Source organism: Lepisma saccharinum, chromosome 29, assembly GCF_977018435.1.
Source record: "Lepisma saccharinum chromosome 29, izLepSacc3.1, whole genome shotgun sequence".
Classification (NCBI taxonomy): Eukaryota; Metazoa; Arthropoda; class Insecta; order Zygentoma; family Lepismatidae; genus Lepisma; species Lepisma saccharinum.
Genome location: NC_139257.1, coordinates 15,488,562 through 15,509,057, shown reverse-complemented (window position 1 = coordinate 15,509,057; position 20,496 = coordinate 15,488,562). Strand labels below are relative to the sequence as shown.

Here is a 20,496-nt window from a genome sequence, read left to right as displayed (position 1 = left end):
ATAAAACTAGTAATATTATTTTATTATAAAGTATGCTTAAGTGAATCTTTGCCAATAAATCTGCAGAAGTAATGAAATGACACATAACAAATGCTAGTAATGCTTTCAACGTCGCCTTTCCACCTGAGGGATTTGGGGAAACTCTATGATATGGCATGCCACTTTCACTTGCACGAATTTACTTCAAACAACAAGGGAGTTTTCAGACTGAAGCGACAAGCGATAGCGGGATTTCGCACAGAAGCATTCGATCTAAAGCAAACCATTCACCAGCCACGCTTGCGCAAATAACAGGCCGGGGCAACCCAATGCACGGTATTGATCAAACGGCCCATTCCGAGCGACAAGCGACACCTGCAATTTGTAGTGTATTTTTAATTCGGAAGGTGTTGTTTATTTTTGAATGTTGGTTTCCAAGAGACACGTATCGCTGCAGGCTGAAAGCTTCCTTTCTAATCAATTCACCACGAGAAATGCACGTGTCGCTTGGACTGGACTGTTGTTTTCTCAGTACCATGCATCGTGTCGCCTCGGTCTCTTGTACTCGTATGCAAGGTGAAATTGTTTCCTTTAGAGTAAAGGGGCCGTTGCTTGTCGCTTCGATGTGTAATCTCCATGCCACCTAAAAGTGAATGCTCAGTGATTAATGACATTTTCGAACCGAAGCGACACGACAAGCTGTACGTGTCGCTCAGATTTCCAATGGCGTGTATTGTGCCGCCTGAAACTTGAATTCCCATGAGCGATAAATGCTTATTTATAGACTAAATGGGCCTGTGTCGCTTGTCACTTTGGTACGAACCACTGCTGTCGCGTGTCGCTTCGGTTTGAAACCTCACTAAGATGCGTGCTTTTCACCACAACACAATACGCAGATAAACTATCAACATGTTTGTAACAAAATGCAAGTCGTACAAATCCTTTCCGGGTACCAATCCTTTCTTCGTTCTGCTTGTATCAACAGGTTTCGTCTTTCTACGTCCTTCGGAAACCTACGAAGTGATACTTGACTCAATAAATTTGTTCCCGATCGAACTGTACAATCATATGCTACACAGCTGACACCCTATTTCCTTGTAAAATAATCTCCACTTTGCTCTTTCACATTAACGTCCATAGCACCGTAAGCGTAACCGGATGTTCGAGGGGGACCAGACGAGTGCGCATGCTCCGCTGTAGCTCCACCTTTAACATCGTCTATTGCATGAAAGACGAGTTGCTCTTGAGACAGACAGAATCACCCGATCACCTAAAGGTGCAATGTGTGTTGCCTACCTTTCCGGCATTATTTACTGCCATTAAAGGAAGAACTTTTTTCCACCACTGTACATAGTATGCCATAAACTATGACATTTAAATGCCATTTTAAATGTCACTTTACTTCTTAAAGATTACATCAGAAACATGTGTTCCATCTTGGCGTACACATTCTGAAAGCCTGCTGTGGAAACTCTGGATTGCCCGCTGTATCATGTCTCGAGGAATATCAGTGATTTCTGCTGCAATCTTCTGTTTCAGTTCAGCAATTTCTAAGTAAGAGTATTATGAGAGGGCAACTGCCCCCTCTTGCACTCCCATACGCACACCTATGGTTTGTTTCCATACCGAGCAGGTGCAGACGACAGAAACGCGCGGTAAACAAAATCCTCGCCTGTGATTGGATAATTCCCTAGATGTGGCATAGCTGTTTTTCATTCTCGCGTCCCGCACACCCCTAGTTTTCAGCTCTTGTTTTAAGCTCACCGGTGTTACAGCACCTTGAATATTCTAGGCGCTGTACCGGTGTGATGCACGCATTGGGTGTACGCTGGTAAATTCTGGAAAGCTCGACATGTCCTCTGGCAACGCTGATTTTCGGTTTCGTCGCTTTCATTTGTTATCCGTTATGGCAGGGCGATGGAAAGATGTGAAGGCGGTTCTTATAGATTTAAGTGGAACTTTACACATAGAAAATACAGCGATTACAGGAGCTGTTGAAGCATTACAAAGGTAATTCCACTATACTAATTTTGGTAACAGTTCGTTATATTGGAGACATATTTCTTCATTTTTACAGAAGAAACTACTTACGGAAATTTCATTTTCTTTCATCGTGCCTAACCTAACCTTATCGGAAATGCTTCGTGGGGCTATCCGGGAATGGTTCGTGACGGTATCCGTCAGCTACCGGTGCATAATGTAAAATTTTCATATTTTTTTCGAAACCAATTTTTAACTATTGTAACCTACGTGACCCTACCTAACCTAACCTTACCGGAGATGGTTCGTGGGGCTATGTATGAATGGTTTGTGGGGCTACGTAGGTATTTTTGGGTACAGTGGGGTGGAAACACTGCATGCCGAGTACGGTAGTGAAACTGTGACCGCCATTTTGAGTGTTACCGAAGGCAAAAAGAAACAAAGAAAACTTACTCGATATGTCGCAAATAGAGCTTATTTTCGTGAAATAAGCGAAATGCTACCTTCAGCAATGTTTCTCAATGCAGAAAACGTAAGTACGAATATTCAAATTAAATGAACTAGCAAATTTCAGCCGTTTGTCCGATACAAGAAATTTACCAAATTTTTCACACGTGACGAACACGATAGTAGGTATTTTTCGGTGAAAAATGTTGGAAACACTGCACCCCCACAACGTGAGTCAAAATGTGCCCGCCATATTGTGTGTTACAGAAGCGAAGAAAGGAATCAAGGGTACTATTATAGTATAAGGGAAACACCTGTAATCATATTTTTTACATTACACTATTATCGTATGAGGGAAACACCTACGAAATCATATATTTCGGACTTCTTTACATTGCTAACGTGTTATTTTCGAATGCAGAACATTTCTTAAGGTGAAATAATGCATTTCTAACTAAGATAATGTCTATTTCTTCTATTTACGAGTACTTACTGTTACTTGTTGTTTCGAATCTGTAACACATTATGGCCGTGATAGCGTACTGGTTTAGGGGGCGTTCTGAGAGTGTTTTGTCGATTTATGCAGTGTTGCAACCTCATTCACCGGAAAATATCTACTTTCGTGCCCGGATTTGAAATTATGCTAATATGTCGCAAACCATTGACGTTAGCCTCACAAACCATTGACTTAGCCCCACAAACCATTCACGTTAGCCCCAAAAACCATTCACGTTAGCCCCAAAAACCATTCACGTTAGCCCCAAAAACCATTTTCCGTAAGGTTAGCTTAGGTTAAGTTAGGTTAGGCAAGCATAGTTAAAAAAAAATAATTAAAAATACTCGACACGTGGTTCTAGTGAAAACACGGCGAGGCTGAAACACTGGCTACAGGGTTGCATCATCTTAACACACGGAACATTGCACTCTCATGCAGAAAGCAAATGGCGGGAGCAGAAACAGCGTGTCGGACAGAGATTTTCGCAGAAAACAACACGCATTCACATTAAAATGGATCAAATCTATATTCACAAGGCCTCCTCGTCTGATCCATCTTCTGGGGAAGATGTTGTTAAGGTGTTGAAGAAGAATAATGTGAGAGTGGGCTGGCGCTCCATCAAGCATCTGCCACATTACCTGTCGTATTGCCAAGGGCACATTCTGAAGCAAAAGAGGCAGAGTGTTCTGCAGGAATTCCAGGTATGTCTGTCCGTTAAGGTGTTGTGTAAGAACAAATGGTCCAAGTAGGTGGTCGCCAATAATCCCTGCAAAAACATTGATGCTGAACCGTTGCTGAAGAGACGATTCAACCATTCCTCGAGGATTGGCTGTAGCCCACAGATGACGATTGTGTAGATTGACGATGCCATCTCTACCAAAGGTCGCTTCATCGGTGAAGAGGACTGACGACAGAAATCCCAAAATGGTGGTGGCCTGTTGCAAAAACCAGCGACAAAACCAGTGGTGCTGTCTGTCCGGGTACGTGGTTCGATAAATTCGTGCGGCCTCTCAACCGTTTCCATCTACTTGACCGTATACGAAAACCATCTTGGCTTGTTCCTGGTATGAATAACGGACCATGGTGCTTCGACGTAGCTCTAATCACACAATCTACAACACAAAAAAGCACACTGTGAGTGTTGTTGTGAGAGGATGATGTTGTTCTTCAGTGCCATCTACCTTGGCAAATATGTGTTTCCGGACATACGTTGATATGAACTTTTTTGTTCCTTTTCCTGTCAGGAATTACCTCCTGAAGTTTGTCCCTATAGTTTCTGTTCACCCTGTAGAACATAAAACACTGAAATCTGTTAATATTTAATAGAAGTTCAAATTTTTCAACTGGTATGGGCTCCAGTACCGAATTAATCATGGTACACAGGCATTCTTTACATGGTTCGATTTCTGTTAACACATACTTCAGAGTTTTAGTGATTACTTATTGTGTCTTGTCTGGAGAATGAGTTTTCCTTTCCATACATTCCTGTATGATTCTTTGTTTGAGAGCAGCCATTTGTTTTCTGTCGTCTTGGATATGGACTGCAGGTGTCAACTACTTCTTTTGTGTGAAGTGCAAAGAGGTATTGTCACGTAATGCTTTTGTTGTTAATTAGGCAAGTTGGCTTTAGGGTTTTTGGCATTAAAATAATGTCCGTAGATGCTTCAGGCACCTGATTACATAAGATCTGCTCTCACCCACAAAATCCATCTCAGATCCTTGTGTATGTAAAAAAAAGTCTGAGTTGACCAGACATGAAGAACAGTTTATCACTTCAAAGTGCGGACACTTAATGTAAGCTACTTTTCAAATCATAATTTCTCCAGTAAATGATACTTATCGTGAGGCTAATTAGTTTCTTCAAGCTTTGAACTAACTTCCACAATTGTTTTCAGTATTTTAAAGCACTTTCCAATACTCCTGTAAAACTTACAAAACATCATTAAACATTCGGAACCGTTACCCTGTTATGCCCTCTAATTGGTGTATTACCATGTGTAGGTTAATTCTCAAAGCCTCAAATCAATGAGTACTTGGGGGGTAAAAGCAGCCAGAGCATGGTACTGATAACATCACCTCCAAAATGGCAGAGATCGAGAATATGTGGGGGCCTACCACACATTTCCTAAATGTGCCTTCATAGCACTGGTAACTTTACCTTTACCCATTTAGTTTAGACCCCAAATGAAATGTATCAAAGTCGTGGCAGGATTGAGTTTTTTAATTTGACTCAAAAGAAGCACGAAGGAAATATTTTGAGAAATTAATTTATTGTTGGATTGTGTTTTACTTTGAAGCAGTTGAGATTATTGCCCAGTACAACTTTTAAAGGTATAAGATTGTTTCAAATTGTACTTAACAATTTGCAAAAACTGAGAATACTTTTTTTTTTTCGAACAGGTTAAGAAAGAGTGGATTACCAATCAGGTTTGTCACAAACACGACTAAAGAATCACAGCGAGTGCTGCATGAGCGACTCACCTACCTTGGCTTTAAACTTCAGCGGGAAGAAATATTCACTTCTTTGTCGGCTGCAAGGACTCTTGTAGAAACGAGGAAACTCCGTCCGATGCTGCTGCTGGAAGAGGCTGCCCTGGAGGACTTCAAGGGAATTCCCACAGAAAATCCAAATGCTGTGGTAGTAGGCTTGGCTCCATCTTTGTTCAATTACCAGCCCTTGAATCAAGCTTTCAGGTGAGGATTCTGTGGACAAATATAAAAATTTTGCTATTAAGGTCTGTTGAGAAAGTTAAGAGCTGTGTAAACATAACGATTTGAAAAATGTAGTGTGGTTTCAAGAGATGCAACGTAGGTGTCACACCATTACTACAGTTTTGAATCATATTTAGAAATGCTTCAGTTGAACTCATAAGAAATATTTCATATATGTTTACATTGTATTTTTTTTTTTTTTTTTGTCTGGGTATATAATACAATTGACAGCTAAGATAAGCATATACATTGCTATTTGTTTTCTTTTTCATTATTATTCTACATTGCATGTTTTAAGGAATCTGTAGGGACACACATTTATTGTGAACAAAAAATCAAGATTTCATATTAAATGGCATTTTGGTGTTAAAAAGGTTAATAAAAACCCTAAATTTGTTTTAAAAACTGCACTTTTTACAGAAATTAAACATTTTCGTTGTAATAGTACATTTTATGTAGTTATCAGAGCATTAAGTTTATTGTTCTTTGAAGGGGTCCATGTTTGTTTCTCAAATATTTACAGCAGAATTAATAAATTTCCCGTGATTTGCATAAATCGCAGTAATTGTATATACCGTGCGTCCATTTCGATCTGCAGCCGAGAGATCGGGAGAAGCGTGGCGGGCGGCGCTGACGGAGATGCCGACATTTGCGGCCTGTAATGCCCGCTTATTTTTATAGACATATGCAGACATTTATATAAATATTGCAAAACGATCACTAACCTGTGTTATAACACGCAAAAGTTCTTCTGTAATTCATCCAAGTTCTGCTCTTATATACACAAATAAATACGCTATAGAAACGACGTTAAGAGCCACAGATAATAAAGCATTTTAATCATAGTTTTGACCAGTAACGTCCTGTTTAAGTTTATATCCTTGAAAGAGTTTTGTGGCCATGGGAATCGTTTGGAGGTTTCGAATGTGCAACACTGTATCAGGATTACACTGCAGACGAAACCGATAAAAGTGAATGGTTTTCGTGAGCTTCCTTGCAATCCGAAATATCCGAGCTCGAGTTTTTTGTTCCTTCGCGACTAGATGAAGACAGAGTTGTAAATATAGTGGCGAGCAATGTAAACCAAGAGCGTGTTAATTTCGTACTGTGCGCAAGAGTGTTATTCTTGGTTACTTGCAGTTACTTGTTTGTGTTATTGTAGTGTGTATGTGTGACGTGTCAGTGAGACGATTGGAATGCCAGCCGCAAGATTCACGTTAGAACAAAGATTTTTTTTTTTATGTATGACACGTACCTACGTGAAAACAAACTCGTGTCGAGACGTGTGTAGGTAATTTGTACAGAAATTCCCATGCGTTTCAACTCCACACAGAGATACGGTTAGACATCTTGTCCTTAAATTACGAGAAACTGTATCGTTAAATTTTAAAACACCTAAGCAAAAACGACGGATTCTAACCGAAGCAAAACTCGATGATATTGGTGCAGCGTTAGAACGTTCTCCAAACAAACCTCTACACCGTGTTTCACAAGAGGTGGGCGTGTCAAAATCATCGGCACATACAGTCACTAAGCTACTAAAATTAAAACCATACTCTCATAACACAGGTTAGTGCTCGTTTTGCAATATTTATATAAATGTCTGCATATGTCCATAAAAATAAGCGGGCATTTCAGGCCGCAAATGTCGGCATCTCCGTCAGTGCCGCCCGCCACGCTTCTCCCGATCTCTCGGCTGCAGATCGAAATGGACGCACGGTATATATCCATACATATATGAATGTAATTGTGTAAGGTTTGATTAATTTCTTATCCATGGTAATGTTTAAGGATGCTATATATAACCTCTATATGTATTTTTTTTATATATATCTGAAATGTGTACGAATATCATTTTGATGTGTATAAATCCTATGTAAGACATTTACTTTGCACTGTAAAAGGGCAGATGCCTGTTGTGCGCAGGATAATAAATAAATAAATAACATGTATTAACAGTATAATTCAAATACCAGAACATGTCGCACCAGTAAATAAACTCTAAATTCCATGTTTGGGTTTATTACACATTTTGCAGTTCATTTCATACCTTTCAAAAACATGAAAAGTGAACATTACAGTACGTTATTTCACCTTTTGCGTTTCCGTCAAGAACGAAATATGCATGCCCTTAGGAATTGGATTATGCTTATACCAGAGTTGATGTCCTCTGCATTGTCATTTTTATTTCAATTCGTGAGCCTCACATTGCATACAGTGAATGAACATTGTGATGGAAATTTTGCTTACTGTTAACATTTCCCATTGGGTATACTACTCAATTAAATGACCCTTCCAGGACATGCCATTAACAAGGTCTCCCACATCCTCCCAGATGCTCATTCCATGCCAAGCCAACATACTTTGAATTGAATTGAATTGAATTGAAAAGTCTTTATTTACTACAGAGCGAGATTCAGCCTTGGGCTGCTCTACCACCTAACTCTGGTGAATAAAAGTTACAATACATATATTTATAATACTGAAATCAAATATATAACATAACATGAATGAATTTGACATAAATGAAAAATAATAAAATTATAAGAGAATACAATGACAGATACATTAACACACACACACACACATACACACGTGTACATACACAATTTCCAAATCGATACTACAATTGCATGCACATAGGTTGAAATATTCGTTGTGTCAGATAAGTGTTTGCAAAATACATGGTTTTACTTTACTTGATTCCTGTTTTCTTAGCCGTACGAGCTAATGCTCAATTGTTGTCTTTGCAATAAAAATAATACGACTTGTTCTTTGAAGTTTTTGGGTGTTGTAGCAAAAGAAACATAATCGGGAAGATCATTCCAAACCTTTTCAGACCAGAGGGAGAAGGAGCCTTCAAAACTGACAGCAGAGTGGCGGGGAATGTCGATTTTTCGCCGACTTCCAGTATTGTATGGATGTATGAAATTTCTAAATGCCAGTTTCTCGTGGAGATAGCTAGGTGTTTGCAATTTTAATACTTTATATATTGTAGAACACTGATGCAGAAGGCGTCGCCTAGACATGTTAAGGATTTTGTACGTATTGAGCAAGGGTAGGATGTGCTGATTTCTCCTGATCGAGAGAACGTAACGAATGCAAGAATTCTGTATTTTTTGGATTCTGTTCGATATTTTACGTTGTAAATTCGTGCCGTACACCACATCACGGTAATCGAAAATAGGATATATTAGTTTCGATGAGATATAATTTCGTTTCTCTAGTGAAAAGGCTCTCCTCCTGTAGAGTGATCTCATTATTGTTAGTGCTTTTGTGCATTGCGCTGAGATATGCCCTGCACAGGAAAATTTGGGATCAAAAGTAAGGCCTAGATTTTTAACGGTTGGTGCATAAATTATGTTTTGGTTTTTAATTTTGATGTTAATGGAATGCAATGGAATTTAATGTCATGGGTGTAAAGAAAACCTATCGGGGAGCTTTCAGACCGAAGCGACAGGCCCTTTCAGCCTACAGCCAAACATTCACTGTGCATGCTCGAACAATAGATTGAGGTGGCACGATGCACGGTATTGTCTGAGCAACATGTGCAGCTTGCCATGTCACTTGGGTTTGGAAGGTTGCATTTATTTTTTAGTAGTCGCCTGTTGCTTCGGTCTGAAATTTCCATAAACATTAATAGGTTGATATGTAAGCTATTTTTTTTAATTACACAAAAATTAGTAAACAGCCTTTATTGACATTGTTTTTAAAGCTTATTTATTTGACCTACAGATCTATGAAATTTCTTGATTTAAAACACTCATGATTAGCTTTCGTATAATATGCATGCAATGCAATAGGGTTTGCAATTTCTTAAAATGTGAGATTACAAAGTAAAATTTGGTTAAAATTTTATTGGTTAAATATGTGGAATAACCTAGGAGCATTTTGTAACAGATTTTATTTTACAGAATTTGAAAATTTAAACTTTAGTAGTGGGATACTATTGCATACATACCAGAAACCTTGGAACCATCTTGTTATCTGGCATTGGTAAACCTTATCCCTAGAACACTAGCGCTACGCAAATTTTACGTACATGAAGGAATCTATTTTCAACACAACCTCTACATCATGAAAACAAAATGACTTCTTTTTAAAAAGTATAAAAATAGTTTTTTTAAACATAAAATAATTTGTAAGAATGTCTTAATTGACAAGTCTGTACGCACATTAAGAATGAAGGCGAAAAGTTCAAACAATGAAAAACAATAATAATATTCATAACACTAAATAAGGAACGAAGGTAGTTTATAAATCTTACAAGAAAATAGTGCATGCTTCTAAACTCTTTTTTCCAATAATCCAAGTTAAATTTACAAGTGTCAAAATTACGTAAAGGATTTTTCTCGATTTACTAGAGCTATGTAAAATCGACGTACAAGTGGGTACCCAAAAAAAAAAACAGAATAACGCTGCACTGGGCAGGGCTTCCATAGTACGAATTTTTCCTGCTAGGCAAGCGTCTAGCAACTCATTGTGAGTTCAGTGCCCCCAGTGGTTTCGCCGGGGGAAGGTTGTCTCTGGTCACGGTGATTTTTTCGTAAAAGCAGTTTCGCTCGCACCTTGTTTTTGTGATGGCCGATGTAAGAGAAAGCGTGCAGCTGTGAAATTTTGTTTCCTGCTCGGGAAAAGTGCCGCAGAGACTGTTGCGATGTTGAACACAGTTTACAAAGACAGTGCTATGGGGAAAACTCAAGTGTACGAGTGGTTTTCTCGCTTCAAAAAAGGTGACATGTCGATTGATGACAAACCTCATTCTGGACTTCCGTCAACTTCCAGAACGGATGAAAATGTCGACAAAATTCGTGAACTTGTGCTCGAAGAAGATGATGGACCATTGAAGAGCTGGGGACGTTATCTGGACTATCTTGGAGCTCAGTTCAGCGAATTTTAACAGAAGATTTGGGAATGAGAAGGGTTGCTGCAAAATTTGTGCCTCGGAATCTGAGTGACCAGCAAAAAGAGTGTTGAGTGGAAACATGCCATGCTTTGAAAGAAGAGCTCCGAAACAACCCAGACATTCTTTCCAAGACATGGTGCTATTCTTACGACCCCGAAATCAAACATCAATCAAGCCAGTGGAAGACACCGTCATTACCTCGCCCCAAAAAAGCTTGTCAAGTGAAATCATACATCAAGACGATGCTCATTTGTTTTTTTGATGTGATGGGGATAGTGCATTCAGAATTCGTTCCACCACATCAGACTGTTAATCAAGCTTTCTATTTAGAGGTTCTGAAAAGATTGCATAATAGTGTGCAACAAAAAAGGCCTGATTTGTGGCATACAGGGGGACTGGTGTTTCCACCACGACAATGCACCTGCGCACACAGCCATCTCAGTGCGCAAGTTTTTGGCAAAAACAGCATGACTCTCTTGCCCCACGCCCCTTACTCACCTGACCTCGCTCCGTGCGACTTTTTTTTTGTTTCCCCGAATGAAGAGGGACATGAAGGGACAGCGATTTGACGACGTAGAAGAGGTGAAGAAAAAAACGAGGAAGGATCTGTCAGCCATCACAACAGATGAGTTTAAAAAATGTTTCCAAGAATGGAATCACAGATTGGACAAATGTATTAAGTGTCATGGAGAGTACTTTGAAGGTAATAAGGTTGTTTCGGGGGGGAAAAACTGCTTTTAAAAAAAAAAAAACTTTTTTTTGGATACACCCTCATACAGTGCACAACATAACAAACAAAATCAAGACGTTCAGCGCTTGCACCTTCTTTACCACAATGCTGCCTTACGACTGACAGACTGCTTGAGTCACTGTTAGATGGAGATGTGGGTAGGTGAGAGGTGGGAGGTAAGAAAGATAATTAAAGGCAACCTCAGGTAAATTTTATGTACGCTAGTGTTCTAGGGTTGAGGAATATCAGTGCAGCAGTATAAGTTGCATAGCTTGGGCAAGATCAATCTAAGCTTGACGTTCCTACTAAGCTCTTACCTTCAAGTTTACCAATGAGGAGGACCCTTTGAGATCAAACCCCATACCTGGTCTACCCTTCCATGTTTTTTACGTTTCTCTAGGCTAGTAGTAGACAAAAGTAAAAATAATTCAGCTGTCAATGCCTTTTTCTCAGGAGCCACCATTTTTTTTTTTTTTTTTTTCAAATAAGAAAACCATGAATTCAGCTAAGATGAAGCTGCTACAACATTTTGAAATTTGACCTTAAAACATCTACATTAATTTATTGGTTTTAAGGATATTAATTCTTGTGCCGGATTGACCTTCCTAAATAACCCTGTATACGGGACTCTAGTGTGAATAACATGCAAGACATTTTCAAAATTCACCTTGCAACAGTGCAAAAATTTATAGTGGCATGTTTAGTAACCTGATTTAATGGTACATGTGATACTGAAATTTCCATTTGCATAAGGGAAGTTGAAATATCAACAAAGTATTTTTTAGAACTGAATTCAGGTACAAAGTAAAAATTGTCAGGTGCCATGTATTTGTCTACCCTTTCTCCAGACAAATGCTAGACATTCTTTTACTTGTGTACTTATTTAAATCTCACAAACAAATGTTAAATATATTAGCAACAGGACTAAACTAGCGTGCATTGGAACATTTATAATTATTGTATGTTCTTTGTTAGGCTACTTCTAGATGGAGCTCCATTGATTGCCATCCACAAAGGCCGCTACTACAAGTGTTCGGATGGGCTGGCCCTTGGCCCAGGGCCCTTTGTCCATGGCCTAGAGTATGCCACAGACGTGAAAGCAGAAATAGTTGGGAAGCCTGCTCCTGCCTTCTTCAAAGCTGGATTGTCTGGGCTGGGAGCAGAACCTCACGAGGCAGTCATGATCGGAGACGTAAGGGTGCTTTTTCTTCTCTCCTGTAAATACATAAACCTTGCATTTGGTAACCCTATCTCTTTAGAATGGTAGATGAGGAACAATCACAATTAATCGCCAATATCCTAGCCAGGAATTCAACCTCAAACCTTTATAGGCAACACTAAAATACGAGGGTCCGTTTTGCAATAAAAACTAAGTAAGTAAATGTTTTTCAACAAAACATTTATTTTTTGAATTTACATACACTTCTCTATTTGCTACATAATTTCCTTGCCGGTTTAAACGTTTATCATAATGAACTATGAGTTTTTGGATACCCTCCTCGTAGAACTCTGCCGCCTATGAGATTGCCAGTTACTCACGGTCATTTTCACTTCTTCATCAGTGTCTAAATGCTTGCCGCCCAGGAAGGTCTCAGATGGCGAAAGAGGTGGTAGTTGCTAGGTGCAAGGTCTGGACTGTATGCGGATGATGATCTGATCGAATCTTTTGGCTTTGGTGGTACAGAATGTCCAATTACTTGAAAATGACATCACACAGATGTCCCCCATTTTGCATCACACACATTCAAAGTCTTTTAGTGAAGTTAGACATCACATCTTGCAGGACTGGCACTGGAATTTGATTGACTTCCTCCCGTATTCGATCCTTCAGGTCCCGGATTTTGCATGGTGGTTCAGATTGGAAGAACGAAGGAAGTAATCACATGCTGAAAGGTCGGGCACTCTTGCAGGCCAGGGAATGTCCCCATTCTCGGAGATGAGATGACCCGGAAAGATATACCTTATCACGGCTGTGGAAATCCGAGAAGTATGGCATGTGGCACCATCTTGCTGGAAAATGTGTTTGCATTGACAGGAAGATCAGCGAGCTGTGGCACTAAGAAATTTTCCAACAAAACATTAGGTATTCACAGTAATTGCATTGCCCATTCCATCTTCAAAAAAATAAGGCATGATGATTCCAAATTTTGATATGCTGCAACACACTACCTCTTTCTGACTGTGAAGTGGCTTTTCATGGAGCCTTGGAGGATTCCCATGTGACCTGTATTGAAATTTTTGCTTGTTTACAAAGCCTGAAAGATGAAAATTGGCCTCATCGCTTATAATCAGATTGTTGATAAGGTCAGAATTTTCATTCATTATTTCCAAAACCTCCTGAAAAAAGCTTAGTCTCTTTGTGTAGTCATCATCAGTCAGTTTATGCACTATCTGAATTTTGAGTGGATGGTATTGAAGTTCCGTGTGCAATATTCTTTGTATGCTGCGATCAGATATGCCAAGTTCCAGTGTGTGCCTTCGTGCAGAATGCTGGATTACTGCTCAAGGCTACATCCACTCTTGCAATATTCTCTGGTGTGTGCACGCATTTTTCACTTCCACCTCTCTTCCTCATAGTATTACCCGTTTCCTCAGTTATTTACGCATACTTCGATTGCATGCGAAGAAGGAACTGGATCATTACGTGCAAGATTAAAATGAGCAAGAAATGCACGCTGCGCGGCCATGTAACTGTTGTTGTTTTTGTAAAACACCTTCACAGTGAATGTGTCTTGTTCACCGATCCACGACTCCATCTTGACTGAACACCATTACCAGAGTAAATGGTAAAGTTTTATCTTCCAGATGGCAGCACTCCCGTTTTCTTCTTCCTCACATAACTTGCTATTTCCACGGTTGCCAAATTGCCCTTTTCATTGCTGCATCCTGTATTTATAAATTCTGAACAAACCCTTTTATTATTTCAATGTGGTCTGCTACAATCAACTATCCTGCCAAGTGCGAGTTGCGTAGTGTGATACGATTTCTACAGGCAGAGGGGAACAATGCAGCGCAACTTCATCGTCGAATGAGCTGTCTGCCGGAGAGTCATGCTGTCTTCGAGCATTGTCTTGCTTCATGAGAATGCCCAACCGCATGTTGCTGCATCAACCCAAGACCTTCTCCAACGAATCCACTGGGAAGTGTTTGATCACACTCCCTACATCCCAGACCTGGCACCGTGGCTTCCCACCTTTTCCCGGCGATGAAGAAGTGATTGGGAGGACGGTGCTTCCACACCAATGTGGAGCTTCGGCAGACCTGGCTCAACAGACAGGTGGCACCTTTCTTTGCAGAGGGTATTGGAAAGTTGGTGCATCAGTACGATAAATTATTTTCTTGTAGTTTACGGTTATTACAAGCATAAGAAAACAGTTTTTCTTTGTGACGTTTCAGGAGAACACACGCTCCTTTCATCAGACATTTATTTTCATTTTGACTAAAGATACAGTTATAACAATGGTTAGTAATTTTTAAACAAAAAGAATCCGTTATATAATGGACGTTGTCAATGTTACATTGTTGTAATATAGCAACTTAACTGTGAAAAAAAGCAGTCTGTTGTATTTTTATTTGAGATTTTTTAAATTATGAATCCCAAATATCATCAGGTAATTCAAATTCATCATTGTTTTCACACAGTCTCTTGATGTTTTCTGTTACATTAAATTTCAAAGATGGTGGCTTACTCCATTTGTGAAAAAGAAAACTCCATACTGGATCTACATTACCATTTTCATTATTTAATTTATTCCAGTGTTGCAAGTTTTGATGTTGAAAATTTATATCCAAGTGTCCCAATAGAAGGTGCCACAGATGCATTACACAGATGGCTTATTGAGATGAAGGTTAACCCAGTAGAATCATGGGAAATGGTTCGATGGTTTACTGTATGTGCAAATTACAATTACTTTATATTTGATGGCAAAATCTATCAGCAAAGTAATGGTCTATCAATGGGAAACCCAGTATCCGGAATCATCTCCAGCATTTTCCTTCATTACATAGAAACTCCAATTGTTAATGCAATAGGTGCGGATATCAAACTCTACATCAGATATGTAGATGATGTGCTAATTATTGCTAAAAATGATAACACCATCATGGACGTATTTAAATTGTTAAATGAATCACATCGTCGCATAAAATTCACTTGTGAACCCATGAATAACAATGTAATTTCTTTCCTTGATCTGCAAATTAAGACAACTGACTCAACAATTCAAACATCAGTCCATAGAAAAAAATTAGCGGGTGAAAAATACATCCATGCCAATTCAGAACATTCGCGTATAACAATGGATAACATATTTTTAATTTTTTTCCTGAGAGCACAAAGACTATGTTCTAATAATGAGGATATCAAAAATGAAGAAGAAAGGCTTTTTAATATAGCAAAAGAAAATGGCTTTCACACTAACAGAATAAACCAAATCAAAAAACAAGTAGCAAGAAAACTAAAGGAAAAGAGAAATACAGACAAAGATGAAAAATCTGTTGAAAAGAAATTTGTGTGCATTCCATTCCACAAGGGATTCTCACATAAAATTGCAAAAATTTTCAGAAGTTTTGATTTCAAAATTGTTTTTAAATCACCAAGAAGTTTGGAATGTACATTTAATGAATTCAAAATGAGAAACTCTCTACCAGATGCGGAAACCACAGGAATATATAATATAAGTTGTTCATGTTCAAAGGATTATGTGGGACAAACAGCAAGGAAAATGGCAATAAGATGGCACGAACACGATTTGGACATTATAAATCTAAACCCAAGAACAGGTTTGTCAACTCATATCATTGAAGAGAAGCATTTGATTAAAAAGAGAAAGGTTTTAAAAAGATTAACGGGAAACACAGAGTTGAATGTCTGGGAAGCTTCGTTCATTGCAGAAGAACACTGGAATAAATTAAATAATGAAAATGGTAATGTAGATCCAGTATGGAGTTTTCTTTTTCACAAATGGAGTAAGCCACCATAGTCAAAATGAAAATAAATGTCTGATGAAAGGAGCGTGTGTTCTCCTGAAACGTCACAAAGAAAAACTGTTTTCTTATGCTTGTAATAACCGTAAACTACAAGAAAATAATTCTATAATGCAAGCAATGCGTACATACAAGAAAAACTAGTACGATAAATGTCTGAATTTTCTTGTTGATTACGTTGGAAAGTAGATTATACGTGTACGCAACTTTTGTCAATAAACCCATTTCGATATTCACTGTGGTTGTGATTTTATGCTGTATCGGAGGTTTAAAAAAGTAGCCCTCGTATATATGAATTAGAATTTTTGAATACATTGGAATCACACAGACTCTTTATATTGTTAATATATTTGTGTGTGTATATGTGTGGGTGGTGATAGGCTGTAATATGTAAGGTTGAAAAACATCAGCTTGTACCGTTGTAAGTTCACCTTGAAAACCGGGAATTATACTTGAATTTAATCATGGTCTTAGAGAGTGGCCAACCTGATGTCATGTCTGTAATATTTGCTATCAAAACATAAATATGTGTGTCGTAAAATTTCATTTTTTACTTGAAGTGCTTTCTCCCGAATATCCTAGAATTGTAAGCATAAAATCAAAATTTGTTATTTACTTACGTACAGTGAGTATATACTTGTCAAAAACAACGTTTCGGTGCCAACTGCCCCCTTCTTCAGGTCAAGAAGTCAGCTTTACGGAAATCCACAAAGCTTCGTCATTTAGAAAGGATATAGGTTTTTACGTAGACAGGTTGAATGCTAGGATAACAAATTACTAAAACAGGACTATTCCCACATTTTAAAGTCCCTTAAAACTCATATAAAAATCGTTAAAACCCGTGTTACTATCCGATCACAATTCACATGTTGACTGGAACTGGTATGTACTCAAATGCGCGAGGTTGCGAGTGAGTCAATTTTCCTCCTTCCCCTAACTTCCCCTTCCATTACGTCATTTCAAACGAGAAGTCGCGTATGATGCTAGCCTCCCGCTCAATGTCTGGGTTAACCTTGAATCCAATTTCTGTATATTCAAGTTTTTCACATTTTTTCAACATTCCTAGCCATATTTCATCAATATTCCCATCTTCTCTATTCAGCTTGTTCTCTCTATTTTTATATACTCTATGTGATCAGAAGTATCCGGACACCCACCTGGAAATAAAGTACAAGTTTGGGCAACCCTCCATCAGGAACACTGCCAGTCAATATGGTGTTGGCCCACCCTTAGCCTTGATGAAAGCGTTCACTCTCACAGGCATACTTTCAATCAGGTGCCGGAAGGTTTCCTGAGGAATGGCAGCCCATTCCTCGCAGAGTGCCAAAATGAGAAGAGATATTGATGTGGATTGGTGTGGTCTAGCACGAAGTCAGCATTCCAAAACATCCCAGAGTTGTTCTATGGGATTCAAATCAGGACTCTGCGCAGGCCAGTCCATTAGTGGGATGTTGTCATCAAACCACTCCCCCACAAGCCCTGCAGTATGGACGGGTGCTTGGTCGTATTGAAAGACAATGGTCATCCCCGAACTGATCTTCGATGGTAGGCAGCATGAAAGCTGTTAAAATGTCAATGTAAGGTTGTGCCGTGACATTGCCATGTAAAGCAACAAGGGGGCCAAGCCCCCTCCAGGAGAAACATGACCACACTGTAACCCCGCCACCTCCGAATTTCACTGTCGGCACCATACAGGCTGGTAGATGTCGTTCACCAGGCATTCGCCACACCCACACCGTACCATCGGATCACCACATTGTGTACTGTGATTCATCACTCCACACAACGGTTTTCCACTGTTCTATGGTCCAGTTTCGATGCTCCTTGCACCACACGAGACGGCGTTTGGCATTTGTCTGTGTGATTTTTGACTTATGGGCAACCAAGTTGCCGCACCTTGCGCCAAACAGTAATGGTGCTTGGAGTAGATCCTGATGCAGTTCGGAATTCCTATGTGATGGTGGCGATGGATAATTGACAATAATGCTGTACGACCCTCTTCAACACTTGATGGTCTCTGGAGGTCAACATGGGAGGTTAGCCTGCACGCTTTTGGGTTGTACACGTCCCTTCACTATAACATCGGAAACAGTGGACAGAGGGATGTTTAGGAGGGTGGAATTCTCACATACAGACTTCCTACACAAGTGGCACCCAGCCAACTGACCTCGTTGAAAGTCTGTGAGTTCCTCAGACCATCCCATACTGCTGTCTTACACTGTCTGCAGACTACTGAGTTCGCTGACTGTGTGTTCCACGTGGTAGATGTCAGTACTGTGTCACCCTCTATGATACACACACGTTTTGCGGTGTGTCCGGCTACTTTTGATCACATAGAGTATAAATGAGGCCTTTGTGTCGCGGTCACGGATTCAGCATTTTTAAATATGCTTCGATTACGTATCCGCGTTGTTCACCTCACCAAGGCATGGTGTCTACTGGCAAACCTTATCGCCTGTCTGAGTTAAAGAGACCTCCTGCCCCCCCCCCCCTCTACCCAGGCCTCGGCATGGTCAGTGACCTTGTGAAATGTGGGACTTCATTCTGCCGCACCTTGTACCTACAATTACGAATATACTCATTACAGTAATATTAGTCACAAAATAATATAAATAAATAAATAAAAAATATATAAAAGCAAGCCTGAAAGTAGTATGCTTTACTTCAGTTAGAATCAGAAAACATTGTTGTTTTTTTTTCATTCATTTTTTGGACTTTTTTATAGGTAATTTTTCATAATTTTTGTTGTGTTTTTTATTACTTTTGAAGTTTCTTTTTTCTCCTTCCCTGTTGTTTCGTGAATTGTAAATTAATTTACTAGCATAACTTACATATATAAGTTTCCTAACTTGGTCTTTTATTTTAGCAAGCACACCATTAACCGAAAATATGGTCAATGCAAGACCACAATATTATTTGTGACTGAAATCTTTGGCAATGTATTAAATAATTGTGCTAAATTAATTTTTTCCTCCAGCAAACTTAAAACTAAAAAAAATGTTTGAAGCTTACTTTCAGGTTCCCTTGCTGGCCACTATGAACAGTTTAATCTGTGGTTTTAAAGTAAAATTAGTCAAAACATAAAAAATTATAATCTGATGCACGCGAAACAACTCAAATCCTGCCCACCTGTTGTATTGTGCGAAGTCCCACTCGGAAATAAGGTGTATTTATGTTACATTGAAGTAGAAATAAAGAAAACTACATTAGCTCATAATTGCTTGTTTCCCAGGTTTTATCGAATTATTCAACAACTCTCTTGTAATTTATGAAAAAATTAAGCTCTAATTTGAGAGTGAAAATTATTTTTAGGTCATTTTTTAATAATTGTAAGTGAAACTATCTCTGGTAGTCACAATACAGGGTGATTATAAAGTCTCTATACATTTTAGTGATATTGTGACAAAATAAATTTATTTTGCATGTTATGTGAAGCAATGCTAATTGTAGAAGAAAGAACAGCCGTTGATTGTGCTCGTCTGCATGGAATGACGTATGAACAGGTGCAGACAGACTTCTCCCGTAAAACCAGGTCCCACCAGGCTGGCTATCAAGAACCTGTTCAACAAATTCAAGCGAACTGGTAGTGTTGTGGATGAAGAACCTCCTGGTAGGCCAGCCATAACAACACAAATTGTGCAAAGTTACAGGATGCGATCACACGTAGCCCCACCACATCGAGCAGGAGACTCAGAATCCATAATCCTATCAGCTACCTACTGTTGCTCGTAGCACAGTATATGCCAAGCTCCCTACTATGCACCAACAGGATGGGGCGCCACCCCATTTTGCCATCATCATTCGGGATCACCTAAACCAAGTTTTCCCCGGCAGATTGATTTGTCGTGCCTTGCAACAGTTTTGGATCCCCCTTGACCTTCCTTACCCCTTAGACTTTTACATCTGGGAATTTCTAAAGTCTAAGGTGTACGAGGTGAAGGTCCACAGCATAGCCGAGTCGAAACAACGTATTAAGGCCACATTCGCTGAGATTGCACCAGCTAGGTTGGAGAAGGTGTTTTACGCTGGCATCTGTGCCTAGACTTGAGGGGTGGTCACATTGAGTTAGACTGATTTTGTGTCCTACTGTGATATATGTTTCAGTACATATGGTATTTTGTGGAATAAATCCTGTTCATGCAGAAATGTATAGTGGCTTTATACCCAGTTGTGCCATAAGTTCAGATACAAAGTGGTCGCCTGTCTGCTGGCACTGCAAACCCTGCACGATCTAGTGGCAAGATGGTAATACCACATAGA

General features: G+C 39.3%; 1 protein-coding gene across 2 annotated transcripts in view; it reads left to right on the top strand.

Moving 5' to 3' along the window:
• The first annotated feature begins 1,756 nt into the window (after window positions 1-1,756).
• Window positions 1,757-20,496, top strand: part of LOC145981637 (haloacid dehalogenase-like hydrolase domain-containing protein 2) — a 40,115-nt gene continuing 21,375 nt past the window's right edge. The window contains exons 1-3 of one of the 2 annotated variants that reach the window (XM_083115024.1): window positions 1,757-1,989; window positions 5,303-5,596; window positions 12,226-12,442. In XM_083115024.1, coding sequence (XP_082971150.1) covers window positions 1,832-1,989; window positions 5,303-5,596; window positions 12,226-12,442 — 669 coding nt within the window. In that variant the 5' untranslated portion in view covers window positions 1,757-1,831. The remainder of the gene's footprint in view (window positions 1,990-5,302; window positions 5,597-12,225; window positions 12,443-20,496) is intronic. The other variant, XM_083115025.1, reaches the window with a different exon arrangement.